The 27789-nt window shown below is 49.0% G+C and overlaps 1 protein-coding gene and 2 long non-coding RNA genes across 4 annotated transcripts; 1 reads left to right on the forward strand and 2 right to left on the reverse strand.

The window, feature by feature from the left end:
* Nucleotides 1–839: 839 nt before the first annotated feature.
* Kif18b (kinesin family member 18B) lies at nt 840–20411 on the forward strand. Of its 2 annotated transcripts, XM_021631850.2 has the most exons (16): nt 840–962; nt 9668–9994; nt 10495–10652; nt 10859–10963; nt 11166–11276; nt 11354–11551; nt 11648–11824; nt 12320–12394; nt 12520–12605; nt 12999–13167; nt 13754–13869; nt 17226–17431; nt 17689–18220; nt 19228–19308; nt 19696–19781; nt 20005–20411. In XM_021631850.2, the coding sequence occupies exons 2-16, from the start codon at nt 9676–9678 to the stop codon at nt 20079–20081; spliced, it is 2496 nt and encodes an 831-aa protein (XP_021487525.1). In that variant the 5' UTR covers nt 840–962; nt 9668–9675; the 3' UTR covers nt 20082–20411. The 2 variants fall into 2 exon arrangements, with proteins under 2 accessions (XP_021487525.1, XP_021487526.1); XM_021631851.2 differs by lacking the exon at nt 19228–19308.
* A 436-nt stretch (nt 20412–20847) lies between these two features.
* On the reverse strand, nt 20848–24418 carry LOC132655116 (uncharacterized). Its single transcript, XR_009592754.1, has 3 exons — nt 24274–24418; nt 23256–23523; nt 20848–22818 (listed from the first exon to the last, which is right to left on the reverse strand). It is a non-coding gene; the product is annotated as an uncharacterized LOC132655116 (long non-coding RNA).
* A 562-nt stretch (nt 24419–24980) lies between these two features.
* Nucleotides 24981–27523, reverse strand: LOC132655117 (uncharacterized). Its single transcript, XR_009592755.1, has 3 exons — nt 27360–27523; nt 25376–25639; nt 24981–25256 (listed from the first exon to the last, which is right to left on the reverse strand). It is a non-coding gene; the product is annotated as an uncharacterized LOC132655117 (long non-coding RNA).
* Between the last annotated feature and the right edge of the window lie 266 nt (nt 27524–27789).

Below are 27789 nucleotides of genomic sequence, written 5' to 3' on the forward strand. Positions count from 1 at the left end.
CCCTGAACCCTCCATTACACCTCAAACCATGCTGAAATACAAATTACTGCAAGAGGGGAGTCACCCTTTACCATAAGCTATCCTTAAACGATTGGTTCCTTTTGGAGATGGAGAAGCCAAGAGCATCCATTGTTCTTGTTGCTTTATATTAACCCCACCTTCAAGGACTTTGTTTTTGTCTTCACTAAAGTGCTGTCCTATTGTTTTGGGCCTAGGGAAGTAAATAACGACTTCGGGTCAAGTCAGCTAGATATTAAATAATGACCACACTAACCTGTTAACAGTGGTGGTGGAGGAAATTTTTACCACCCTTGCTCGGCCCAGACGTGCTCACAAAGCCACAGTGGGGACAGACCAAGTTTACTGAAAATAGCAAGTAAAGGTCTCCTTATGTAGCTCTGGCCGGCCTGGAACTCGCTGTGTAGAGGCTGGCTGGCTCCTAAGTCACCTAGACCACCCTACCTTTGTCTCCTGAGTGTTAGGGTTCAAGGTACGAGCCGCCACTACTAGATGGGAGGGTGCCCATCTAGGCCACAAAAGCCGATTTAAAATCCTGTCGAACGTCGCTGTAACTGATGCGGAGCTCAGGCCACAGACCACAGAAACGGGGCAGGGCCCGGGCGGGACCCCTCGGGATACCGCTAGGTACTGGTTCCTGGCGGCAACTCCAGCCTAGTCCAGTCTGACTCCCACCAAAGAACTTCCCGCAAGCAAGGGAACTAGTGCGCAGGCGCACCTCGGGACTGCCTTTGTTACTTAGGAAACAGCCAATCGGCGAGCTTGGCGGTGGCCAATGGGAAGCGCGGAGGAGAGGACCGGCTAGTTTGAACGCGCCGCGCCAGAAGGAGGTTGGTTCGTTCGGTGGGTTTGGGGGCTGGGGAGCCGTCTCTCCGGAGTCCCGGGGCTCCGGTCGGTGGCGGAGGGACGCGACCCGCGACACCGGCGACGGGAACCGACGAAAGGTAAGCTTTGGTTCGCGGTGGGGACGGCGCCGCGGGCTCGGGGCGGAGGGCGCGAACGCGCGGGCCCGGGCTGCCATGACTGGAACCTGAATGCGCGCAGGTTTGGGCAGGTCTGGGACGGGCGGGTCGCGACCCCTGGGTCCTTGCGGGCCAGGACCCGTGTTGGGCACCTCGAGTGTGAGGTGGAATTGAGTCTTTGCACGCCGGAACTGGAGGGCTCGCTCGCTCCTCCCCACACGTCTAGTCAGAGCCGAGAACGGCGCTTGTGCCTGTGCCCACAGCGGCGACTTGGTCCCTGGGGCCCTCACCGGGCCTCTGTTACCGCCAGGATGATCCATTCTTTTAGCTCGGAACGTTTGAGCCACTGACGTGACATTTAAAAGGTGGCGCCTAGGGTTGTGCCAAAGAACTTAAAAAGTGTTTTGTTGAACTCGTTGGTTCCGTGCGTCGTGGAGAAATGCTGTATCATATAACTTTCTTAGCAATGTCTGATATTTATTTGTTGGGCACTTAAAAAAAAAAAAAACAACCCAATTTCAGGTTGGAATGAACTTATTCAAGCCTAACAACAGCCCGACGATTACAATTCGCATATTGAGAAACTGAGGCAGGGTGTAGTTTAAGCCTGATTCTGAAGAACATCTGTAATTTTACTTTTCTGGGTGAGCTTTTCGTTGTTAACAGCACTTAACTTCCCTCAATGTTCCTATCCCATTTCTTCTCTGCCTGTTTCATTATTGAACCGCACCCCCAACCCCAGACAAGTTTTTAAGGTGTCACATTCTCAGTTGGTTAATTTTTATATTATCTAATTTAGCTCCATGTGTACTTTTCTTTTTTCTTTTTCTTTCTTTCTTTCTTTTTTTTTTTTTTTTTTTTTTGCTTACAGCCTAGGGAGCAAACCCAAGACCCCCAACGCTCTACCAAGGAGCTATGGCCACAGTCCTTATAGCCTTTTAAAAAAGTATAAAAGTATCGCATTATTAGAGACATTTGCAAAGCTTTTCTCTATGTGGTGACAAAGCAACTGTGAGTAATTATCATAATATTGTATAAATAAGTACAAGCTAGCCATAGTAAAACACTTCTGTGATCCCAGCACCTGAGAGGCAGAGGAGGGTCTCCGTGAGTTTAAGGCCAGTCACAGTGAGACTTTTTTGAGCCTCCCACCGGCCCCCACAGACACACACCCACAAATACTGACATTAAATTCACATTTGGGAATTAAAAAAAAAAATACAATGAAGTCTGTTAAATAGAACAACGTCGTTATACTTAAAAGATAAGTAACATGGGGTTGGGGAAGCAACCTCGCAGCAAATGTTTGCCTAACGTGCTGAGGCCTGAGTTTAGCTCTCAGTACCCCCTACCCTGTTCCTCCCAAAATAGAGGTTATAGAAATTTTTAATTGATCTAAGACCGATGAGGCAATCAAATGAGCTTGAAATTTACTGTCACACAAATGAAAAAGCCCCACTGAATTCCTAGATATTTGCAGCCCATTAGAAAAGCAAACAGACTCATTGTATCTTAAGAGTCTAGATTTTATTTTGAATATGGTTAAAATTACAAGTCCATCCTTTTTATGACTGTAGTTGTAAAAACTTCAAATAAAACATCAGGAACCAGAAACCAGCATGCTCAAGGTCCTAAATTCAATCCTTGGCACTGCCCACATCCAGGGTTTGTGTGTGGGGGGGGTGTAAACTGAAAATGGAAACAATTACCCTTAAACTAACAAAATATGACATAAGAGTATTCCTGTAAAATGAGTAAAGACAGGGGCTGGAGAGATGGTTCAGTGGCCAAGAGTGTACTGTCTGTTCTTGCAGAGGACCAGGGTTCAATTCTCAACAACCACATGGCAGCTCACAACTGTCTGTAACTCCAGTTCCAAGGGATCTGACAACCTTCACACTGATGCACATAAAATGAAATAAAATATTTAAAAAAAAATTAGTAAAGACGCAAGAACACTCACTGTTGCTGCTTTCACTCCACACCCAGATGTAAGACAAGAAAAGTAATCACAATTTTTAACATAGGAAGGGATAAGCAAAGCAGATGTGGTGGCACGTGCTTACAGTCCCAACATTGGGAGGCTGAGGCAGGAGGACGTCAAGTTCAAGGCCAAACTGAGCTATATGTCCAGACTCAAGAGAATGGAAAACAAAAGAAAGGGACAGACAGAGCTATTACTCGTTACAGCGCTGTACTACCTTGGCATGTGTGTTAGCTTGGCATGTAAATAGCCTGGGTAGAGAAAGCATAGCCTGTGATATTCTCTTTAATAAACAAGCCATGTGTAGCAGGATCCAGTCATTGTTGCACACTGATCTATGGATAACAAGGTGAGAGGCATACAAAGCCCAGAAGCTGGGCAAAAAAAACTTACTAAATTGCCCTAAGGGCAGAACTGGTGTGTCAGGATGGAGCGGTGCTTCCGTGTGAACCTCCGTTCTGGCCTTGCTTACCGTCACGTAACAATTGTACTCACAGAAGGAGATCGTTGGGAAAGCTAAAAGAGGCTGTTTGTAAAGCATTTAGCATAGAACTCTTAGCATGCTGACACACTCGGTGAAGCACTCCGTAAATGTTAGCTATGACACTGATTTTTAGGCTTTTGGGTTAAGCCTCTGTTCTCCTCTGAACCTCATCCATTCATAGGACCAGTATTATTCAGCTGCATGCTGGGACAGGTCCCCAAATACTTGGGGTGCGTGTGTGAGACAAGACACAGGTGTATGAGGAATGGTACAAACCAGGAGTGGGGGAGGGCTGAGCTTCCACCCCCACCCTCCTCGACTCCCGTTGTCTGTAGGGAGACCCCTCAGTCCTTAGAAAGTCTCCTCCAGGGCCTTCAAGGTTGATCCCATTCCTACGAGGGTGGACAAAGGCAGCCGCCCCTAAGACATCTGAATCTTGGCTTCCCGGCCCCAGCTCAGCAGCACACTACCCTCCGGGTTTTAATGAGCTGCCCAGGGTTAGACATAGGACTTGAGTGTGGCTGCCTGAGAGCCCTGAAGATCTTATTAAAGAATCATCTCCCTTGTTCTTTGGGCTGAAATGCTCTTTCCAGGCGAGGATCAAAGCAAACTTGACAAACGTTCCCTCGTTAATCTCCCCATCCCCCTGGGGTGGGGGCAGATTGGTAGCTATTCTCACTGGCACTCAAAGCACGAAGCTGATGTGACATTGACGGGCTGTGTGGCTCAGGGAAAGACCTCCCCACTGGTCAGAGCACAGACCAGGACCCAGGTGTCCTTGGGGCACCCATGCCAAGTATTACCCTCCAGCCTGTGCCTGGTGCCCCCAGCACTGTCTTGGGAAGAGAGAAAACATCTCATTAGGCAAACAGACTGGCCTCTCTGGCCCTCAGGAGGCAGGAGGAGAGAGCTGTAAAGGTTATGCGTACTCTTTGCCAGTGCCCTTTTTAATTTCCTGCTTAGAATGTTAGGCTGCTCTGTGGTTCCTCCTCAGCCAGAACCCTCCCCGTAGACCTCAGCCACTGCCGGGGAGGCAGCCAGCGTGACCTAGGCACGATCTGCCTTTGCTGCTCCCACAGAAAAGCCGATCTCCTGGGGGTGTGACTGTAAAACGAGAAAAAGGAACTCTTGAGTGTTGAAAATGAGGTACAGCCCGTACATCTGCAAGTGCCTTCATAGCATATACTTCAGTCCCACAAAAGGAATTATAACCGTTACATAAACATAAGGGACTATTAAAACCATGTGATCATCAGAGCATAATATATAATTTCATTATCGGACAGGAGAGCAGGCTCTGCGGTCAGACTGCCTGGGTTGGAACTAGGCCTCCATCATTCACTAGTATTGGAACCTTGGGCAAGTTGCTTAACCTTCTCTGTCTCAATTTCCTCACTGAAAAAATAAGTGTAATGATACTATCCATCTTGTGGGGTTGCAGTGGAGATAAAGGGAGATGGTACGGGAAAGCTGCTTTGAACAGACCTTGACAGAGTGAGCACTTCGCTAATATGTTTATTATGACAACCCCATTGCTGGGACAAAAACCAAATTACACACACATAAAAGATGACTGTGGCCTCTTTCCCTTGGTCGGTGCTTGGAAGAAGTTACATTGGTGAAGGAACGGAGTTTCAAATCGGCTCGCTTCTGCCTCGTTCCCCGAGGAAGCCCCACGCTGTTAGCCAGATATTCAGCAGAAGCCCCACTTTTCCTTTGCTGAATGACCTTCCCTCTGACTAATGAGCAGACAGAACTTTTATTGGGAAAGCGTTCATCTGTTCATATCCTTCAGGACCAGCTCCTGTTCCTTCTCCATGTTAATATGTCCCTAGAGCTAGCCCAAACTAACTGAGCCCTGCCCACATTCCAAAGACTCCACCCCCTACCTCTGGTAGCCTGCTCAAAGGAGAAATAAAGAGGCAGGCACAGAGAGATGAAAGAACACCAAAGGACTACAGGCTAGAAGCCTCTGGAATTACTACCAGACTAACGCTGGGAAATCTGTTGTGTTACCCTCTGCAGCAACAGATATAGCCAGAGATGCGGTGGGCTCATTTCACCAAGTACCCATTGCTACATCCCTAACGGGCAGTGGAGGGTAAGCAACTAAATAAAGAGCTGAAAATAGAAAGCAACTATCATTATTTGCAAAGTATATTGTCATTTAATTGAAAGGTCTAAAGGAATCAATGGCAGTCTATTAGAACTAATAAGAGCATTTGGTATTCAGGGCCGCTGCACAATCTGCATCCAGTCCAAGCTCTCCTGTCTATATTCTGGCAAAAGATGGTCTTGAAAAATGCAATTTTAAAAGGCGTCTATTCACAATATAACAAAGACTGTATAATAACTAGTAATAAACCTAATCAAGAATGTACGATACTCACGAGAGGAAAATTATGAAATTTTACTGAAGATTATAAAGTTGTGAGCGCATGGAAAGAGACAGCAGTTCCTAGGCGGGAAGCTTCCGTATCGTAAAGACACAAAGTCTTCTCATATTAACCTGTAAATTAAAAATAATCCAAATTAAAGTCTTAGCAGGATTTTCTTCATGTAGCTTCACAAGATAATTCTAAAATCATATGCAAGGCAAGATGTCCAAGAATAACCAAGGAAAAGAGCAAGAGGCGACACATTACAGAGGAACTACAACAGCAGCGCTCCAGAAAAGCAGCACAAGGAGAGCAAAACCCACAAATAAGTCCACGTCTCTATAAAAAATTAGTTGTGTTAAATTTTGCATTTGAAATAGGTGGGAAAGAAGTCATTGTCAATAAAGCAATAAAGGATCTTGAGGTAATTGCTTGCCAGTTGGAAAGAAAGATTTTTTTTTTTAAACTTTGCTATTCACAACAATTTTATCTCCATAAAGAACAGACTGTAAGAAAGGAAGGTATTGGGCAGGAGGATAAGCATGTATTACTTTGGAGGAGAAATGTCTTTTTTGTTTGTTTGTTTGTTTGTTTTTTGAGACAGGATCTCACTATGCAGCCCTGGCTGCTTTGAAACTCACTATGTAGACCAGGCTGGCCTCCAACTCACAAAGCTTGACTAACCTGCCTCTGCCTCCCCAGCCCAGAAAAAAAAAAAAAAGTCATCTTAAACATGACACTTGAACTCACTGGGACAGGAGAGAACTTTCTGAACAGAACACTAATAGCTCAGGCTCTAAGATCAACAATTAATAAATGGGACCTCATGAAACTGAAAAGCTTCTGTAAAGCAAAGGATACCATTGACAGAACAAAATGACAGCCTACAGACTGGGAAAAGATCTTCACCAACCCTTCATCCGACAGAGGGCTAACAGCCAGAATTTATAAAGAACTCAAGAAATTAGACACCAACAAACCAAATAATCCAATTTAAAAATGGGGCGCAGAGCTAAACAGAGGAATCTCGAATGGAGGAGAAGCACTTAAAGAAATGCTCAACATCCTTAGACATCAGGGAGATGCAAATCAAAACAATTCTGAAATTCCATCTTACACCCATCAGAATGGCTAAGATAAAAAAACACTGGAGAGAATGTGGAGAAAGGGGAATCCTCCTCCACTGCTGGTGGGAATGTAATCTTGTACAACCACTTTGGAAATCAGTTTGGCATTGGGAATAGCGCTACCCCAAGATCCAGCTATACCACTCCTGGGCTTATGCCCGAAAGGTGCTTTACCATTCAACAAGGACATTTGCTCAACTATGCTCATAGCAGCTTTATTCATAATAGCCAGAATTTGGAAACAACCTAGATGTCTCTCAACCAAAGAATGGATACAGAAATTGTGGCACATTTACACAATGGAATACTACTCAGCTATTAAAAACAAGGAAATCATGAAATTTGCAGGCAAATGGATGGAACTAGAAAAGATCATCCTAAGTGAGGTATCCCAGAAGCAGAAAGACACATGGATAAGATAAAACTCATTGCATTAAAAAAAAAAAAAAGCCACCTGAAAATTGCTGACTACAATTGTGTATCCTTACTAGGTAGAGAGGCACACACTGTAATCCTAGCACCTGGGAGATGGGGGCAAGAGGATCAGTAGTAGTTTCAAGGTCATCCTCTGCTAATTAGAAAGTTCAGAACTAGTCTGAGCTACATGAAACCTTCGTCCAAACAAACAAACAAACAAAAATGTTGCAAGTTTTTACTACATTTAAGGCAGGTTTTCCCCTAGGAATACATGGTTGCTTTGGTACCAGCAATATCCAATAATGTACCCCAGGGAGAGAAGACACACAAAAGTTATCAGAAGGTGCTAAAGGGCTATATGTTTCTAATAGCAACTCTATTTAAAATAATAGAGTGAGCTGGAGAGAGGGCTTAGCTGGTAAAGGTCCTTGCTGTACAAGGTGAAGGCAAGGTGTTCTCTGACCTCTACACACATGCACGAACACATACATGAACACACATACACACACATCATACATACACACAAACTTAAATATGCTTTAAATATGGAGAAAAGGGTGGGGAAAAATTCTCAAACACATAAGGGTTTATTTGGAAATCGGAGAAACTTAAAAGTACTGGAATTAAATAAGGGGATATAAGGGTGTTAACTATGGGATACATCTCTAAAGCTCAGTTGGAGATGGAAGTAGGGGAAGATGTTCCATTCATAATAGCAATTAAATTGGGCTGGTGAGGCGGCTCCATGGGTAAAGGTGCTCGCTATACAATCCTGGAAACCTGAGTTCCTGTGTAAGTGTGGATGCAGAGAACCTGCCCCTCAGAGCTGTCCTCTGACCTCCTTACGTGGTAATAATCAATGGAATTTTTTTGAAAAGCAATTAAATCCATACTTGGGGATGACATTAAAATAGTAATTACAGGGCTGGAGGGATGGATCGCAATTGAGAATAGTTAATGTTCTCCCAGGGGACGAGAATTTGATGCCCAGCACCAACATGTGGTGACTCACAACTACCAGCTGACGCCCTGTTCTGGCCTCACATACAGGATCCACACACATGGGCATAGACATTAAATTATTTTAAAATTAAAATAGTTTAAAGTGTAATTACGTAACACGTAGAAGAAAATTATTTGAAAACTGAAAACATCTTGAGGAACATAAAAGTATCTGAATAATTAATATCCACATTTTTGCCTAACAGTTTTATTTAGTTGGTTTTGGGTTTTTTAGGACTAGGTCAAGCTAGGTAGCCTTGGTTGTCCTGGGACACATAGAAATCCTCCTGCCTCTGCCTATGGGTACAGCCTAAAATGCTCAGGAAGTGTGTAAATTTGATACAATGTCAGCTGTAATCATATCAGGGTTAAAAGCATGTTCTGGGTTGGGGTTACATGAATACAATTTTGCTTTCTTAGGTATTTTGCTATTTATGTATATATTTAAACATTGGTGCCTGGGATCAGTGGCTAGCAATATGTTAGCAATAAGTGTTCCATTAAGCTACAGTTTATTTCTCCTTTATCTCCCCTTTGGTATTAGCAAGGAAGCCAGAGCTTCACACATACTTGACTCTAACCTTATTTCTTTCTTGCTTACTTATCTGAGACAGGACTTTACTCTAACCCAGGCAGGTCCTGAACTCGTGGTCTTCCTGCTTCATCCTCTCCGGTAGCTGGAATTATAGTCTTGCAAAACCAGGGCTAGCACCAATAAAATTTCTATTAAAAAAAGTCAAATAGCATAGCAAATGCCTGGGAATAATAATAATAATAATAATAATAATAATAATAATAAGAGTGTTATGAAAAAGTCCAGCAGAGAAGTCTTGCTACTAAATTTAAAGTGTGTTTTAACAGCAGGAAAAGTATGGTAGTAGTGTGAGTATAGACAAACTGTTTATTATATTTTATTTTTTGGAAGGAGGCCATGCCACACAGCATGTGTTGGGGTCAGAGGACAACTTGCAGGAGTCCTGGGGATTGAACTTATATTGCTTGGCAGCAAGCACCTTTACCTGCTGAGCCATCTCGCTGGCCCTGTAACCAAATGGCTTAGCGAAAAATATAGGAAGTCTAGTAAAAGACCTTTGGAAACAGAGTCACTTGAATAATGCAGAAGTGGTATTTCAAGTGGGAAAGATACGTGTTAATAATTGACCCTGCTCCCACTGTCTTGCTCTCTGGAGGACGAAGTAAAGTGGAGGCCAGCCAGTAGGAAGGTGGGGGAAAGAAAGGCTCTGCAGTGCTGAAGCTTGCCCTTGACTTGGCTTGGTCCTCCTCTGTCGGCACAGGTGTTGCCATGGTGATGGCTGTGGAAGACAGCGTGGTCCGGGTGGTCGTGCGGGTGAGGCCTCCCACCCCTAGGGAGCTGGAGAGTCAGCGGCGGCCTGTGATTCAGGTGGTAGATGAGCGGATGCTGGTGTTTGACCCCGAGGAGTGTGACGGGGGATTTCCTGGCCTAAAATGGAGTGGCTCCCACAATGGCCCCAAGAAGAAGGGCAAAGACCTGACATTTGTCTTTGACCGGGTCTTTGGGGAGGTGGCCACGCAACAGGATGTGTTCCAGCACACTACACACAGCATCCTTGACAGCTTCCTCCAGGGCTACAACTGTTCGGGTGAGAACTGCCTGCTGGGTCGTGGGCTTGCCTCTGTTGCTTTTTGAGAAAAGGGTTCCATGTATCTTCCAATCTCTCTGTACAGGGGGGTGCCGTTCATTCACTTGACCATGCAAGGCATTCCTGGGGCCCTAGTCTATAGTAGCCAATTAGTTAGACATGGTTTTGAACTCTTGATGGCTTTTCTTGTTTCTTGTGAAACAAGAAAAACTGTGGACTGCCATCAGAAGGCAGCCTGAGCTTGGAGAAGGAAGGGATAGTCCTTAACTCCAGGGCAGATCCCGTTGGCCTGGGATCTACAGGCTGTGGGGAGCCAGCACAGGCCCAGGGAGAACTTGAGCACTGAGGGAGTACCCATGGTAGGAGCCTTGGGACTGTGGTTGTAGACAGCAGGGGAAAGGGGCTTGGGAAGGCTGAGCTTGGTGGGATGTGCTGGGACAGCCCTAGGAGAGGAAGACTTGACCCTGCTGCCACGCTCTTCCCGGTTCTGTCCTTTATAGTGTTTGCCTACGGAGCCACCGGGGCCGGCAAGACACACACTATGCTGGGAAGGGAGGGGGAGCCTGGCATCATGTACCTGACCACCATGGAACTATACAGGCGTCTGGAAGCCCTCCGGGAAGAAAAACAATTTGAGGTGCTCATCAGCTACCTGGAGGTATGGCTGCTACCACTCTGACCTCCATCATACTTCATTCCCAGAACACCTGAAGAGGGTCCAGGGGACACCAGTGAGAGACCATGTGAAAAAACATGTCCTCCCTGCTCTTGTCAGCTGACATCACCATGCAAAGTACTGCTGTCAGAGTTGCTGTCTCAGGAAGGATGTTCTTCAGGTCTCTCCCTTTTATCCTTTCCCCGAAGGTGTATAATGAACAGATCCATGACCTCCTGGAACCCAAAGGACCACTCACCATCCGTGAGGACCCTGATAAGGGTGTTGTGGTGCCAGGACTTTCTTTCCACCAGGTATTCGCTGGTCTTCTGTGGTTCCCTCAAATGGCAATTTGGGAATCTCCTGGATGCTGTGGTGGTGGTGGTGGTGGTGGTGGTGGTGGTGGTGGTTGCCACGGCAGTTGAGTACGACAGGCTCTGCAGAGCAGCCTTTCTGCTGGAGAAAAGCGTGGTGGTAAGACACAGCCCCCTCCCTGGGTATCTATCCATTCTGTAGCCAACCTCAGCCGAGCAGCTACTGGAAATGCTGACCAGAGGCAACTGCAGCCGCACACAGCACCCCACGGATGCCAACGCCACATCTTCCCGCTCTCATGCCATCTTCCAGGTGAGCGGCATCACGTGCTCAGCTTAAAGCTGTGGGTCCTGGTGTCTGCACCCCTTACTCCTACCCTCTGCCCCCAGATCTTTGTGAAGCAGCGGGACCGCGTTCCAGGACTGAACCAGGCCCTTCAGGTAGCCAAGATGAGCCTGATTGACCTGGCTGGCTCAGAGCGGGCGTCTAGCACCCATGCCAAAGGAGAGCGGCTACGGGAGGGTGCCAACATCAACCGGTCTCTGTTAGCACTCATCAATGTCCTCAATGCCCTGGCCGATGCAAAGGTAATGCAGTGCTGGCCCAGCTCCCCAAAACAGAAAGTGAGCACCCTCCTTCCAGCACAGGCCAATCTAACCCAGCTTTCCGCTCGCGGCCCCTAGGGCCGCAAGTCTCACGTGCCCTACCGTGACAGCAAGCTGACCCGCCTGCTCAAGGACTCCATCGGGGGCAACTGCCGCACTGTGATGATTGCTGCCATCAGCCCTTCCAGCCTCGCCTACGAAGATACTTACAACACCCTCAAGTATGCTGACCGCGCCAAGGAGATCAGACTCACGGTGCGTGCCAGCAGGGAGGGAGCCCCCTTAGGTTCCTGTTCAGTGTCCCCAGGCACAGAAGGTTCCCAGGACTCATGAATAGTCTTTGTGATAGAATCAGTGATATTCTTCCTCAGTGAAGACTTCAGGTAGACTGAGGCAGGATGTCCAGGCTTGCTATAGGCAACAAAGCCCTATTTTCAATGAAGTGGCATAATACCCATATATACTGGCAAAAGCAGAGAATTCTGGTCTTCCCTGCCTGTCCCTGAACTGAACCCTGCTTACCTGGAGATGTTACAGAGCCGCCCCAAACTGGCCAGATTGCTAAGGTCAGATCAGGGCTCAGGCCTCCCCCCTTGCTGTGCTCCCAGGCACACCACTGACCTCTGCTCCATTACCTGACTGGAGAGAGTGAGTGACGGTAACACAAGGGAGGTATCCCACACAGCATTCAGCCGTGGAGAGAGCTGTTACTTGTTTGAATAAACATCTCTTCTCTGTGCCCCATCTCAGCTGAAGAGCAACGTGATCAGCCTGGACCAGCACATCAGCCAGTACGCCGTCATCTGCCAGCAGCTCCAGGCCGAGGTGAGGAATCCCTTGGGAAGCAGACTTAGGGCAGGGAGCAAGACACAGAAGATGGGATCCTGCCAGGGCCCTGTGCCCACCCCTGGCCTTTGTGGTCACCGGGGGCTCTGCGGACTGGATTTCAGGTGACTGCCCTGAGGGAGAAACTCCAGGCATATGAGACAGGTGCCCAGGCCTTGCAACAGCGCTCCGTACAGCCGCCCAAGTTGAGGTGAGTTTGGCTGCTCTGTCCACCCTCCCCCATTAAATGAGCTGCAGAAGGAATGAGCCCTGTTCTTTTTTTGTCATTTGGTGGGCTTGGAATATTTGCCTGTGTCTCAACATCTAAATTGAAGGGTTTCTGGCCAGGACCCAGCAACTAATCGGTACCTAGATGAAGATGAATAGCTAATGCTCCAGCCCACATAAGCAGTGTCTCCTCATCAGGAGGTCAGCTTAGGGGTTGGGCATCATTGTCTCAAATCAGAAAGCCTTTGACACTGCCCACTCCCAGTGGCTACCCACTTGTCACTCAATTGTTACATATGGGCTCTGCCACCAAAAAATTCTGCCTCCTCCTGTTCACTCCACCTCTTATGCCTCTCAAAATTCACTTCCTCCTTAGCCTTTCTAGCTCCCCATTACAGCCTGGGCACTCCAGCCAGTCCTATACCCCAGAACTCCAAGCAAAGTGTGGAACCCTTCAAGAGGAGAGACTGGGGACAGAGGCCCAGGGACAGGGGTGTGTGGAAGAAAATGCTTCAGAGCAGGAGCAGTGCCCACAGGGCAAGCAGGTAGGACTTGTGGGTGTGGAGCCTGGGCCTTGGGAGAATGCAGGCTAGAGGAATTATCAGGAAGGCAACTCCCCTTTCTCCTCCCACATGCATGGCTTGACTATGACAGGTGCTTATATGTTTAAAAGTGGCTGGGAAAATTGGGGTTCGGTGGTGCGCACCTGTAATCCCAGCACTTTGGGAGGCAGAGGCAGGCGGATCTCTGTGAGTTTGAGGCCAGCCTGGTCTACAAAGTGAGTCCAGGACAGCCAAAGCTACACAGAGAAACCCTGTCTCAAAAACTAAGCCAAACCAAACAAAAACAGACAGACAGACAAAGAAAAACGAGAAAAGAAAAAAGAAAGAGTCTTGGAGAAGGGAGGGGAGGATTTTTTTAATCGAGTGTGTCCATGCTATAGTGCATATGTGTGTCAGAGGACAGTTTGTGGGAGTCGGGTCTCTGACCATGTGGGTCCCAGGGATTGAACCCAGGTCTTCAGGCTTAGTGGCAAGCCCCCTTTTCTGTTGAGTCATGTCAGCAGCCCCGGGGAAGGATTTCAGGAGATCATTCTGGTTGCTCTACTAATGCCTCCTCCGTCTTCTTCAGTTTCCAACCCAGCTGCCAGAGCCGAGCCTGCCAGAGCCCCCTAGTCCAATTTTGCAGCCAAAACCAGCCATGAGCCAGCACTCACCACAGAAACTGGATGGGGACCACTTTAAGCAGTAGGTGTCTTCTCTCCATGGTGGGAAGTGTGACAGGTCAGCCTCCTGGGGTAGAAGCTGATGTTCAGAATGTCATGAAAGTGCCGCTGCTTAGCTGACAGTCAAGTCCCTTTTCTCCTTTTGGTTTTTTGAGACAGGGTTTCTCTGTGTAGCCCCATCTGTCCTGGAACTCGATCTATAACTCTAACTCAGAGATCCTCCTGCCTCTGCCTCCAGAATGCTGGGATTAAAGGTGTGCGCCAGAATCGCTGTTTTTAACTCCCTCTTCATCAACCTTGCCCTACACTAGTTTAAGGCCTTGCTGGGATCGCAGATCCTACCTTTCCGTCTCCACTCTTTATGCTGCCAAATCATTGGCGACCTGGCAGACAAGGAAGGCAGCCCTCCCCAGTCCCCAAGACAGACAGCAAGCACTAAGCTAGGTGGGGCTGGCTGCTGGGGCTCACAGGTGGCTTTCCAGTCTGTGGGCAGGACTGCTATCCACAGCTATGAAGAGCAATCCCCCAGACAGAAGAAGGGGTAACCTTCATGAATCAGGTTTTCCAATACATCCTCAAATTTTTCCCAGAAATAAGTAAGGGCCTCCACCCTAAGCCAAAGAGGAAAAGATCTAGACCATTTCTTCTGGGTCACATAGAGGGCTTTTTCTCGTTTTCCCATGGCCCCCAGTACACATATCCCCTGCCATTTAGCGTTGCTACTCCCTCCCCTCCCCAGCACGGTTCACACTAGGCAGTGTATTTAAAGCTTCTGGACAGAAGGGCCTGCTTAATTTTATTTCTTGTCGGAGAGTGTCTGTTCCCGACTCAGCAAAAATGCTGCGGCCTGAATAATCAAAGGCTCATTATCTGTCTCATGCTGCCAACTCCCTGGGCCCTGAGGAGGCAGGGATATGTGAGCGGGTGGGTGGGATGTCCCATCGGTCTCCCAACTACTGGCTCCCATGGATGACTCAGTGTCTTGCTGCCTGGTGTCCCCCATTTTAAAGAGAGAGGCCACTTGGTCATCCTTTTTTCTCTGCCTGTTGTCTGGTGGCCTCTGACAAGTTACTTCCAACAAGGCTGTGATTTGAAAAATCATAATTCTTATGCCCTCAGTTCTTTGAGATGAAATAATAAAAGATGACACAGGATCCCAAGGATCAGTTGTTGTAGAGTGTCTTGGTGTCCTTTGCATTTGGAAAAGCTCTGGCAACCAGAGAATAATCTTTTTGACTTGATTAGAACTTGGATCACCAGGACAGTGAACAGATTGGAGATTTTTTTTTTCCAGTTCAGTGATTTTTCAAGACTTTTTATTTTTCAGTTGTAAAATCTCTCTTCTTTCTTGATTTTATTTGTTTGTTTGGTGTTTTGAGGTAGGGTCTCTATGAATCCCTGGCTGTCCTGGACCTCACTATGTAGACCAGGCTGGCCTTAACTCACAAGGATCTCTTGCCTCTACCTCCCAAGCTGGGATTAAAGGTGTCACATGAAATCTTACGCTGAGGTCTAACACACAGGACAGACAAAACAGAGCTGTTCTCTCTTATGTGTGCTGAAACCTAATTTGAAAGCCCACTTGTCCACTGCGGAGCTGTGGCTTTTGTCCAGGGCAGAGTGAAAACAAAGCCAGACCTGGGCCATCTGATATCCAGGCAGGTATGTTAATTCCAATGCCCACTCTTTGAGTTCAAATCTTTCTCATAATGGTGGCTCAGAATGGTACAGCGTTTCTACCGTGTCCTCCTTAATTAATGTCCTGCCTGCTTTCACAAAGGCCTGGAGGCTGCTTTGCCAAATGAGTTTGTGTTTCCTGAGCACACACTGACTGAGGGCAATGAAGGGGTTCAGAGAGTCCAGACAGGTGGTTACCTGAGGATAAATCATTTGCCATGAATAATCCTTACCAAGGTAATTCTATTTATTCTTTTATCATAGGCGTGCCTTAGAGGAAGAAGACTTGCTTTATGAGAATCTAAATTTACAATATCAATAATCACATTACTCTCAGAATTTCCTTTAAGTAGTCCCTTGGTACATGTGAAATGTGTGCTGATTTTCACACACTTTTTTAGGATCCCTACCATTAGCTAGAAAACACATCTCCAAATGCGTTTTGTTTTTTTTTTTTAATATATATTTTATTTATTTATTATGTATACAATGTTCTATCTGCATATACACTTGCACGCCAGAAGAAGGCACTGGATCTTATTATAGATGGTTGTGAGCCACCATGTGGTTGCTGGGAATTGAACTCGGGACCTCTGGAAGAGCAGGCAGTACTCTTAACCTCTGAGCCATCTCTCCAGCCCTCCAAATGCATTTTTAAGGGTCTTCTCAAAGTCATAGTCAACATAGCCTGTCTTATTTAATCTCCCCTTATTCCAACAAGATAGGTACCATTTTAAAAAAATAATAGTTTACTTTTTGAGAAGCATTCTTTAAATAATATGCATGTAAAATAAGTCACTTAGGTCAGGTATAATGGCGCATGCCTCCTTTAGTGCTAGAACTCAGAAGTCTACACAGGCGGTGTCTGAGTTCCAGGCCAACCAGAGTTACGTGGCAAGGCCCTGTCTCAGTCATCAACAAAGCTAGATGTGATGGCGCACACCTTTAGCCCCAACACTTGGGAGGCAGAGGCAGGCAGATCTCTGCTTTACAGAGTGAGTTCCAGGACAGCCAAGGCTACACAGAGAAACCCTGTCTTGGAAAACAAATAAATGAATAAAACTGCCGTTAACATTTCCAGCAGCCCTATGAAGTGCTTGTGCTTGCTACCACCCTTTTTAAAGTTGTTGAGACTGTCTTAACCAGTGCCGTCAAGATCCTGCCGCTGGGACATAATGAGCCGGGACTGTCCAGATCTGGTTCTTAGCTGCTGTCATACCCTGGGGGTAAATGAGCTTGAGATCACTGCACTAAGCTAGAAGTATCAACCACATCTGTAACCCTAGCGTTTGGGAGGTGGGGCCTGGAGAAGAGATCTGGAGTTCAAGGACATCTTCAGCTGTATAGCATGTTCAAGGCCAGTCTGGGCCTCATGATGCCAAAAGGACCACAGCACTATTAAGTGACAAAGCTGAAGAGGAACTCAGACCTCCAAGTCCAAGGTCACATGGCACTCTTTTCCTGTTTCCCAGCTCACTGTCTTTGTTATAGGCTAAGTGACACCTCCAACCTTACACGTGGAGGTGTTGGCCTTCGTTAAGGTTACTCGTTCAGGGCACCCACGGCCAGAAGGAGGGTGGGAGCTGGAAGGCTAGCCCGAGTGCCCTCCGTCACAGCTAGACTGATTGATGGGGCAGTGTGCAAACAGAGAGCTGCCTGGTCTGACTAAGTTGTATGCATATTCTCTTTCCTCTGTTGCAGGTTGGCCCTCCGGGTGCTGTGCCTGGCCCAGCGGCAATACTCCCTGCTGCAGGCAGCCAACCTCCTGAGCCCTGACATGATCTCAGAATTTGAGACCCTGCAGCAGTTGGTGTATGAGGAAAGCACCGAACATGTGGTTGAACACCCCAGGTCCCCTGGTCTGTCCACGGGGGAACCTCTAGCCCAGGAGCTGTGTTCAGACTCTAGTGAGTGTCACTTTTGCTCTGTCTCACCTATTAGTGCAACCTCTAAGGCCCACCTGTAGCCAAGGTGTGTCCTGGGGCCAGATGCTGTACTGTGGTGAGCCCAAGGTCATGGATTTCTGTACACAAACAGGCCAAAGAGAACTGAGGAACTAGGGGCTCTTTCGTGCCTCTGACATCTGCTCCCTTTATTCTATACACTCCTCTTCTCTCTGGCCAGCCCCAGGTCCCTTTTCAGCACCTTTTTCCTCTTCCTCCAGAGTCTTCAGGGTACTGTGGTCCTGTGACCCGGACCATGGCAAAGCAACTGAATGGCCTCACACACACTCTGGGGATCCCGCTCGCACCTGACTGTGCCTCAGATAAGATGGACCAAAAGCCCATCGAGAAGAAGAAGAAAAAAAGGAAACTGAACCCCACAGAGCCAGGCAGCCCGGCAGCCCCAAATCAGGAGACTAAGCGTCAACGCCAGTCCTTTCTTCCCTTCCTGAGGAGGGGCTCTCTACCTAAGGCCCACCCTTCCTCCGAGCCCAGAACTCCCAAAGGAGAAAGGGCCTCTTCTCCCTCCCCTTCCTCCCGAGTCTGCCCAGCTACAGTCATTAAAAGCCGGGCACCCCTGGGCACTTCTGCCTTACAGAACTGCTCTACTCCTCTGGCCCTACCTGCCCGTGATCTCAACGCCACCTTCAATGTCTTGGAGGAGTCCCCCTCTAAACCCAGCTTCCATGAACTTATTGGCTGCAAGAAAGTTCTCCCAGAGCTGAGCAGCACAGACCAGCCCTCTGTCCCCAGGTGAGTCTCCGGGCTTCTCCCACAGCTGCCAGAAGGCAGAAGGCAGCCCGACTCTTGGAGCGGAGACATCTGCCATCTGCCTCCCCGCAGTCACTTGCCAACCTTGCCCCCAGGCCCGGGAAAGCAGAGTACTCCGTGGTAAGGCAACATGGCCTATCTTAGAGACCCTTGTGCCTGGGCCCACCAACTCTGCTGGCTAGTGGCTCATGAGTAGCCACTGGGACCTTAGCTTAAGAAGGGTCGTCAGGGAACCAGAGGTTAACACGCCCAGCCCTGCATGTCTCATGCTTTGTTTTGGTTCCACGACCCGTTCTGAGTTTGTATCACACAGGCAATTAATACCCATTTCATCTACTTGTCCTCCAGATTTTTCTGTCCATCCCAGCATCTGAAATAGGAAAGTCAAGCTGAGCGTGGTGGCGCATGCCCATAATCCCAGCACTCAGGAGGCAGAGGCAGGCAGATCAAGTTCAAGGCCAGCCTAGTCTATATAGTGAATTCCAGGATAGCCAGGCCTACACAGAAACCCTGTCTCCAAAAAAATAAAAAAAAAGTGTGTGAGGGGATTGGGGATGAGGGTGATAGGAGAACTTTATTCAGTATATTCTAGTACCCTCTACCTGATGGGGGAAGGGAACAGCAACTGCTCAGGACTGAACAAGTGGCTGATCGACCTGGTCGTGTGAGGCCCACAGCCCCGCGCCTCCATGGTCCCCTAGCAGGCTCTCAGTAACAAGCTCAGAGCCGGGCAGGTGGAAGGGTGAAATTGCTTGAACTCCAGCTCCCAGGACACACCAGAAACTGACATCTGGATGTTCTCCCAGAACAGGGCTGTCACTCAGCTGTCAGCCCAGGCTGTGAGAGGCAGGGAGAGAGGCCACCTCTTAGCAGAAAAAAGCCTTGGGTCATTTGGTCCAGCCTCCCTTCCAGCAAGCTGGAGGGTGGAGGGAGAAGACCAGTCAGCAGCATTTCTGGTTCCCTCCTGACCTGCCTCTCCTGCCCCACAGTGCACATGTCCTATTCACCACGAAGGGCCCCAAGCCTTCTCTTCCTGCAGCCAAGGCTGACAAGAAGAGGCACGCTGTAAGGTGAGGCTGGAGGTGGGGAGAGGAAAGCCCTAACAAGAACGGTGGGACCAGCTGAGCACAGGCCCCCACCTGGTTTTCATCTTGGAGAAAGCAGCCAAGAGCCTGTGAACAGGGCTAGCTAGCTTTTAGTTCTCTGACTGAAATTTTTCTGGTCTTTGCTCTTTATCACAAGGTGTTCCCAGAGATGCTGTGGGCCCTGGCCCTTACCCGTGAGGGATATAGTCATTGTTCCTTGTTAATCCACTGACTGAAGGTTTCCCTCACCTCAGCTTCCTTGAGCGGCCCTCATTCCATAGGTCTCCCCCGCTCCCACCTCCACACACGCCTGCAGTCCAGAGCATGCCTGTGATCTCCTCACCTTCCTGCCTCCCTGCCTTTCTCCCTCAGGTCCTCAGTCTCCCGAGGCCGCAGCTGCATTGCCCGCCTTCCCAGTAGTGTCTTGAAGAAGCCTGACAGACCCTTCACAGTTCCGGGTAAGTAGAACTGGGGACAAGTATAGCTGGGCAGTAACAGCAGATGAAAATGGGAGTAGGACAGGGAGGATGGAACCCCACATGGAAGGAGGACCTGAAGTACCTCCAAGCATTTTGGGGACCCTGATGAGGGAGGAGGAGGATGGGCTGAGAGGCAAGGGAACTGTGGGACAGAGCCTCATTTGTTCTTTCGTGCCCTTCTCTGTCTTAACTTGGCCTGCAGAACCACCCTTGAGTCCGCACTGCCTTAGTGACCAGAGGACTCATAAGGGACTGACTGGAATGACAGAGTGCTGTTAACTGGGTATCCTGACCATGAGCGAGCGACCCCTGGCCTCCGCGCTTGTCCTGATCCGCCAACACCGCTAGGCTGACAGCCTTCTTTGGTCTCTGGAGCTGCCACCACCAAGAGCCCCTGACCTGTCTTCCTCACTTTGGAACAATTAATGCCACATGCTTTTCCTGTATTAACGCCCCTCCCCATCCACTCACCAGCCATTTGCCTTCTTTCTTAATCTCTATCATACTCAGCTTCTTGGTATGTGTGTATTTGTTTGTGAGTGTTAAACATATGGTTATATTAAAGGACCCTCTCAGGCTTTCTCATATCAAAGCCTTCCGTGCAAACAAGGAACTCTTGGGGTCTGTTTTTACCCCTCAACCTCCTGTCTGACAGGGCTCTGCACAGTGAAGGTGCTCAAGGACAAAAGATGGGCTGCTGACAGGTCCCGGCTTGGCTCTTCTGGTGTTTGGCATAGGCCCCTTCAGCCCTGTGCGCACAGCTGAGGTGGGACTGCCTCACCCCGTGACGATGATGCAGCTCATGACAGGGCTTTGGTTTGTAAAGGACACCAGATTTGTTATTCTCACTAAACACAGGGCACACGTTTAGTATGTCAGAAGGAGGGATATAGCCTTAGTGCTACCACTTAGGTATAAAGGCCAGCTGGCCATGTTGGCGTTTGGCATCCTTCTCATCCTTGCCTGCTCCATACACACACGTATTCCTGTGTATACACACAGGTGTATGCCTGGAGACTCACGGATTGTTTTTTACTGTGATGGTTAGTATATCTCCATCCCTGGAGTGTTTTCTTTTTTCTACCACCTCATAGGTTAGTGCCTTCCCTTTCTTACCTTTAAGGTCTCAAAGCTGGTGACACATGCCTGTAATGCCAGCACTTGGGAAGCTGAGGCAGGAGGATCACGAGTTAGAAGCCAACTTTTGCTATATAACATGGGGGGAAAAAAAGCCAGGAAACTTCCAAGGCTGTAGCTCAGTGGCAGGGAGCTTGCCTAGCATGCTTGCAGCCCTTGTTCAAGAAACTTAGGAGTCCGGAAAGCAGTACCTGCCTGGCCTCCTGCAGCCTTTTGTTTTGGATCTGGGCCTGAGTGGAGGCTCAACAGGTAAACGCTCTTGTTTTAAAGGCCTGACAACCTGAGTTCAGTCCCGAAGCCCGCTCCACAGAGTTGTCCTCTGACCACACGCAAGCATGCTGTGACATGCATATTGCCTGCACACACACAGTCTTTTCTTCCTTTTAGGATCTTTGCTACCAGTAGATGTAAAAGGAATCTTGCAACTGGGCGAGGTAGCACACTCTGGTAAATCCCAGTACTCCGGAAGGCAGAGGCAGACAGATCTCTGTGAGTTCAAAGCCAGCCTGGTCTACTAAGCGAGTCCAAGGCTGCACAGAGAAATCTTGTCACAAAAAATAAATACATGCACACATATATAAGCAAACAAAAGGGCTCTCACTTGGATATCTATTACATGCTGTGACCTTAGGAGTGAGTCATTCAGTCATTCTGTTTTCAGGTAGGGCCTTTTTGGGTAGTACTCAGGTCTGAGGTAAGGCTCCAAGGGAATCTAGCTAGAGTCCAGTGTAGCCTGCTTCTCTCCCGACTCCTTCACCATCCTTTCCGCTTGCTGGGTTGTATAGCAATTCAGCATGCTTATCTCCGTTCTCTCCATGAAGACATGGTTGGCTGAGTGAATTAATAGTGTAAACAAAATTACAGGAGCCAGTGTTGAACTTGCTTCTGAAAACAAACAATTTAAGGATATTTAGCACATCGTGAATAGTATGTAAATAATGCCGGCCAGGTTCAAAGGAGTCCTTGCCGTTCAGGGGGGCAGCCACTCTGCCTGCCCGGGACCCTCCTGCTTAGTTTTGTCCCTTCTCAGGAGAGTCGGCGAAAGCAGGTGGCGAGGCTTTCCTGCGCTGCCACTGCTGAGCTTCATCCCAGAGCTTACGCTGGCCCAATAAGAAGGGTAAGAAAAGGGTAAGAACACCTCCGCCCAACTCGCCAGCAGTTGGACAGCCAGTGTTTGGGACCCAGCCTACATTCTGGCTGCTTCCTTTTTGAAGAGAACAGACCACCATTTCTCTTTCTCAGGCATGGCGTTCCCGCCTCTCCAATTAGTCTTAATGAGTTTGTTCCCCTGTGTACCATGGCTCCCTCGAAGCAGACAGAGATTCACATCTGTATCCCCTGGCAGCTTGGCACAGCGGTTTCACTTCAGGAGGCCTCATTGAGTGATGGCTGGATTCAGATAAAATAACTTCTCCATTTCCTGGGGTATTCACACATCTTACCTCTTCTGATCCTCGCTCTTCGAGTGCAGAGGCAGTCAGCATGGGACAAGGCAACCAGTAACAAGGGCCAGGAGGGCACACTCTGCACGATGGGGTCCTTGCATGAGGCAGAGTTTTCCCAGGCTGGGGGGCAGTCTGACAGTGGAAGAGGTCACCCTTGACAAGGGTGACAAGGGTGTCCAGCAGCCAGCCATTCATTCAGCAAACATTTGTGACTCTGTGGTACAAAGTGTGCTCTCGGGTGACCCATAAAATGTACAAAGACTCTGGGCTGACAGCGTTAAGCACGCGTGGCTTCTGCCCTCAATCATAGGAGGTCGGACTGGGAGCTTGCTGTGTGGTGTCCGGCATACCATAGGCGGTTGGGCCAGCCGGGACTGCAGGAGGGCAGTGAGCTGACATCCAGCTTCCATCTGACTTGCATGGGTGATGAGACTCTGAAATTGGATTGTTCTTTCATAGAGTCATCCATGAGACGTGGTAATCAATGCTTCCCCATCCATAGACCAGCCTGGCCTAACACTCCCTCTGCCTGCATCATCCCAGCCCTGCTTCTGTGAGTTTAGAAATCCTGTCACCTCTACACACCTCAGAGCCACCCCCTTGCTCACACTGAAGCTCAGATCACGACCGGCTGTGGGAGTACGTATTTCTACCCAGTTCGCAAAACCAGGCTTATGGCCAAGAGCTGAAAACCTTTGTGGTGGGGGAAGGGGTGGCATCCAGCCCTGAAACAGAATTGAACAGCAAAACCTACCTTCTCTATTCCCCGTGCGTGTGGCCTTCAGCTTGCCCCCTTCCCAGGAGATCCGGCCCAACCTGGGGCATCTCCTTGGCTGCTAATTCATGAGCTCTGTCCTAGCATCCCACTCACCTGACTGCATTCTCCCTGGAACGGCTTCGGGCTGTGCTTGAGGGATCCTGATTCCCGACAGAATCTAAGTCATGTTATCCTTCCTTCCATATCTTTTGTATTTGTTTGCTTGCTTGCTTGCTTGCTTGCTTGCTTGCTTGCTTGCTTGCTTGCTTGAGACAGGATGTCCCTGTGTAGTGCTGTCTGTCCAGGAAGTCACTGTGTAAACCAGGCTGTCCTGAAACTCATTGCCCAAAGACATGTGCCACCCTGCTGGCTTTCCATAGTTCTGTGAAGAGGAATTCAGGATAGTTGGGGATGAATGTTGGTAAAGGAGGAAGGGACCAGATTCACCCCCAGGGATCTGAAAACTATTCAACTAAGCCTTGTGGCTCTCTCTCCTCTGCTCAGCACAGCCCTATCTATTGGCCCATCCTATCCACTTGGAGGGCTGCTGAGCTACAAATAGTGGGTGGTTGTTAGCCCTTTTCTCCCACCAGGGGCCCAAATGCCCTCTCACCACCCCTGAGGGACCCAACCAGGCTGGGGAGGTGGGAGGAGGTGTGGGGGAGAGAAGCGCAAAGCAGACTGGGAAAGCAATTAAAAAGCAGATCTCTGGGTTAGAGACCAGGAGGTAAAGGCCAAGCTGGAGTGGACCTGGCTGGGGCTGGGAAAGGTGAGAGAGAAAGGGCCTGAGCTTGTTAACCCTGCCACAGCAGCCTGGCCCCAGGACCTATGAGAAAGGAATTGAGCTGATGACTCCAACAATAGGAAGAGGCAGGGCACAAGGAGGAAGAAGCAGGGGTCCAGTCTAGGGTCATTCTGCAGCCTCAGAGCTCATTTCTGGTTGGGCAGAGGCTAAAGGGAGAGTGAATGGTCCCTGTTCTGAGGCTGGTCCTCTCCAAGTAAAGACAGGGACAGCCCCCACCTGCTGAGGCTTCAAGTGGTAAGAAGCTAGCACTCTCCTGTGCTGTCCTTTTTCTTGAAGAAACAGACTCTAGTCTGAGGGGCAAGACAGACTCTAGCATCAGGAAATCACCTGCAGGGGAAGACACAGCCCATCTCCCGAGGAGGACTCAGAGCCGCACCCAGGCATGACCCAGACATGAGAGATATCCGCACACCAAAAGTCTCTGGAATTGGATGGAGACAGGAGCCTCAAGCCTAGGGGAGGCAAGTGAGAACGGAGCCCACCAGGGGGTTAGGGAGTCGAGAGAGTGGGTGGGGCAGTATCTACTTCAGTCTCCACACAGTTTCAATAAACTGGGGGGCTGGGCTGCGGGGTGTAGATACAGTGCTGGCCTCACATGCATGAAGCCCTGGGGCTGAGCCCCAGCATCCAGTAAACCAGGCATGCTGGTGCACACATGCAATCCCAGCACTCAGGAGGTGGAGGCAGGAGGATTAGAAGTTCAAGGTCATCCCTAGCTACATACATAGCAAATGAAAGGTCAGCTGAAATATAGAAGACTGAGTCTCACAAAACAACAGTAACAACAAACAGAGAAATGACAGCAAAAGCCCAGCTATGTCCCCTTTAGGACCTGAAGCCACTAACAGCTAGAGGTCTATAAGAAAATGACATTGACTTCCACACTCTTTACCCATTGTACCTTGATCCTATCTACACTGCCATGCAACACACACACACACACACACACACACACACACACACACACACACCGGAAGGTTCTCACATGTTCCCAACAGAGGCGATAGGACTTGGCGACCATTACTCAAGTTCCTGCCCTCCCCGGCCAACCCATCATAGAAACGCTGGCACCCGGGTAAGTCGAGCGCTCAGGAGTCATTATGAGATGGATGCTATGGTGTGTCAATGGTGCCTGCCCTGGCTGTCTCTCACTAACAATCCTCACAGCGTTCTTGGAAGATGGGTCCTCATTTCACAGATCTGGAAATGGAGAGTCAGAGATGGTGTCATCCAAGAAGTCATAGCTCTGGCCCCTGAGGAGCCAAAGTGTTGCTTTCTCTTCAAGAGCCACTGTCACAGCTGAGGCAAGTCTAGAGGGGAAAACAAATCAGAACAGAAAGACCAGCTGGGGGGAACAAAGGTGGACTTTAGAAAAGCTACCAACCCCTAGGAAACCCTGTTTCCTTCCACAAAGGTTCGGTGGCCAGACCTGGGTAGCAGAACACTGCCATCTAGTGGCCCTGAGCCTCAATTCCCTTCCTCCAGGCAGCTCCATGGGATGGGTTCAGCGGGTCTTGATCTCATCACCACCATGCTGTGCTGGTCAGGGGTAGGTGTGCAAGCAGTGCCAGAAGGGACACTCAGCTTGCATGCCACTTGGATCAGAGGCCGGCATCTGTGGGGAACGCCAAGGGCTGTGGATGTGAGTTGAGGCCAGAAGTGGGATTGTCCTGGTAGGTGTTGAAGCTTTGCCCTGTAAGCAAAAGATCACCTTTCAGATTTTAATGCGGAGAAGAGGACACAAGGAGGCCATCATTTCCCCGCTTTGGCTTGAAGCAGGGCTCAGCTTGGCTGCGGGCTCTGCAGTGAGGTTTCCAAGCATCTGTCTCCACGGTTGGCAGCCGTGGAGTCTAAAAGTCTCCTGGAGTTTGGCCTGAGGCCTTTGATGTTGGAGAGGTCTGTTTGGGAGAGTTGAAAAGGAGTAGCCCACAGGATGAGGTAGGAGCCAGGCTAGGAGGGTGGAAATCCCAGGGGCAAATGGGAGGGCAGAGGGCCTGCCTATTTTCCTACCAAGTGCCTTTGTGGGGCAGATATAGGTGGATGTGGCGGGCGGTGGTCTGGAAACTTGGCTAGAGAGCCGTCCAACAATAGACTGAGTTATACGAATGCACGGAGTGGAAAATGATGCAGCTGTTAAAATGATGATGTAGGTAAATGTTTATTGATTTAGAAAGATGCTCACAACATATTGTTGAAAGAAAAGCAAATTACAAAATAGTTGGAGCGGTATGGGCTTGTTTTGATAAAAGTGTATTTATGTGTGCAGAAAAATCTGGCGTTGTTTACCTCCATGTGGCAAAATTATGGCTAATTAAATATTTATATTGCTTATATGTATTTTCTGATTTCTCTATGGTGAATGTGCAGTAAAACACACAATAATGAAAGTTTGTATATCAACTGCAACCAAAAAATGTCTTTCTTGGGTCTCCATGCACAAAGAGCCCTTGAGAGAGTATAGCAACGCTCCAAAAGCGTTAGGGGTTAGAATGGGACTTGGGCCTGCATCTGGGGTCCAGGGCAGAGGCTGGGGAACTCCTCAGCTAGTACTGAAACGAAGCCACATACGCAGGAGGAAACCTCCAGCTTTGCTGACAAACCTCTCCTGCCCTTGCCATATCTTTCCCCTCCAGAACCACTTTTTTATACCTGGAAGAGTAGGCCATTGTGAGATGTCTCCTGGTTAAAGGCCAGTCTCTAGTCCTGCTCTTTAGCTTCCCAGCTTGTAGGTGCATCAAAAGTCACCGAGGGCAGGAAGCAGTCACACAATCCTTCAATCCCAAAGGGGCAGTTGGAATCTGTGAGTTCCATACTGGCTTGATCTATATAGTGAGTCCAAGGGGGACGTGATGACATCCTATCTAAAGCTCACTGGGAGGGCTGGAGAGATGGCTCAGAGGTTAAGAGCGTTGGTTGCTCTTCCATAGGTCCTGAGTTCAATTCCCAGCAACCACATGGTGGCTCACAGACCATCTATAGTAAGAGCTGGTGCCCTCTTCTGGTGCGCCAGCACACATGCAGGCAGAACACTATACAAATAATAAGTAAATCTTAAAAAATAAAAATAAAAATACAGGTCACTGGGAGCCTCTCCCACAACCTTCTTCAATAGGACATTGTTCAGGGTCGGGGAAGGTGGGGCTGAAGCCTCAAGGGCTCCTCCCTTCCCCGTGCTGGGACTCATTGGGGGAACCAGGAACCTCACCTAGCAGCAGCCCATTACATGCTCAAATGAATACCGCATCCCTGGTATGGACTATGGGATGTTGCTATGACAGGAAGTCAGGACTTCACTAGCTTGAGTGCTGAGAGGGGGAAAAAATCTTCCAGGCCTTTGTCTGTAAGCTGGAGACCTGGCAGTGCTGAGCTGGCCAACCCCCCCCCCAGGACCTTGTGCCCACTGGATGACTCACCTTGGCATAAACACAATGGTCAGGGGTGGGCACACAGCCTGCTTTCCGCTGTACTCCAGGAACCCTTCGATGCTTTCCGAGAAGTCCATTGAGCTGGGAGCTTGTACTGCACCCGGGGCTGACATCCTGGCATCTTGGGATAAAAGCAGCCCAGGGGGCTGCCCTTCCCGAATGTCTCCCTCATTGGCAGCAGAGAACAAGGCTCTATTCAGCAAGTGCCCTGGAGTAGAGACCAGAAGCTCGAGCATGGGCAGAAGAAGGCAGGGGTTGAGGGGGGAGCAGAGCTGTCTGTTTTCCAGAAGCCCAAGGGCACAGATGGCTAAGGTCGCCTGGGAGCGACCTGAGTGGAGGGGATGATAGGCCTGAGGTCTCAAGTGGCAACAGTATCTTCCCCGCCATGGATGAGGGTGGATTTTGGTTTCCCAGGCCT

Source organism: Meriones unguiculatus, chromosome 7 (genome assembly GCF_030254825.1).
Source record: "Meriones unguiculatus strain TT.TT164.6M chromosome 7, Bangor_MerUng_6.1, whole genome shotgun sequence".
Lineage (NCBI taxonomy): Eukaryota > Metazoa > Chordata > Mammalia > Rodentia > Muridae > Meriones > Meriones unguiculatus.

What these genes read in the sequence shown, in the direction of transcription:
- Kif18b (XM_021631850.2), top strand. Translation starts at nt 9,676, where the DNA reads ATGGTGATGGCTGTGGAAGACAGCGTGGTCCGGGTGGTCGTGCGGGTG. An exon ending in CCAAGGAGATCAGACTCACG is followed by an intron (nt 11,825 to 12,319) that starts GTGCGTGCCAGC and finishes GCCCCATCTCAG; the next exon opens with CTGAAGAGCAACGTGATCAG. An exon ending in AAGAAGAGGCACGCTGTAAG is followed by an intron (nt 19,309 to 19,695) that starts GTGAGGCTGGAG and finishes TTTCTCCCTCAG; the next exon opens with GTCCTCAGTCTCCCGAGGCC.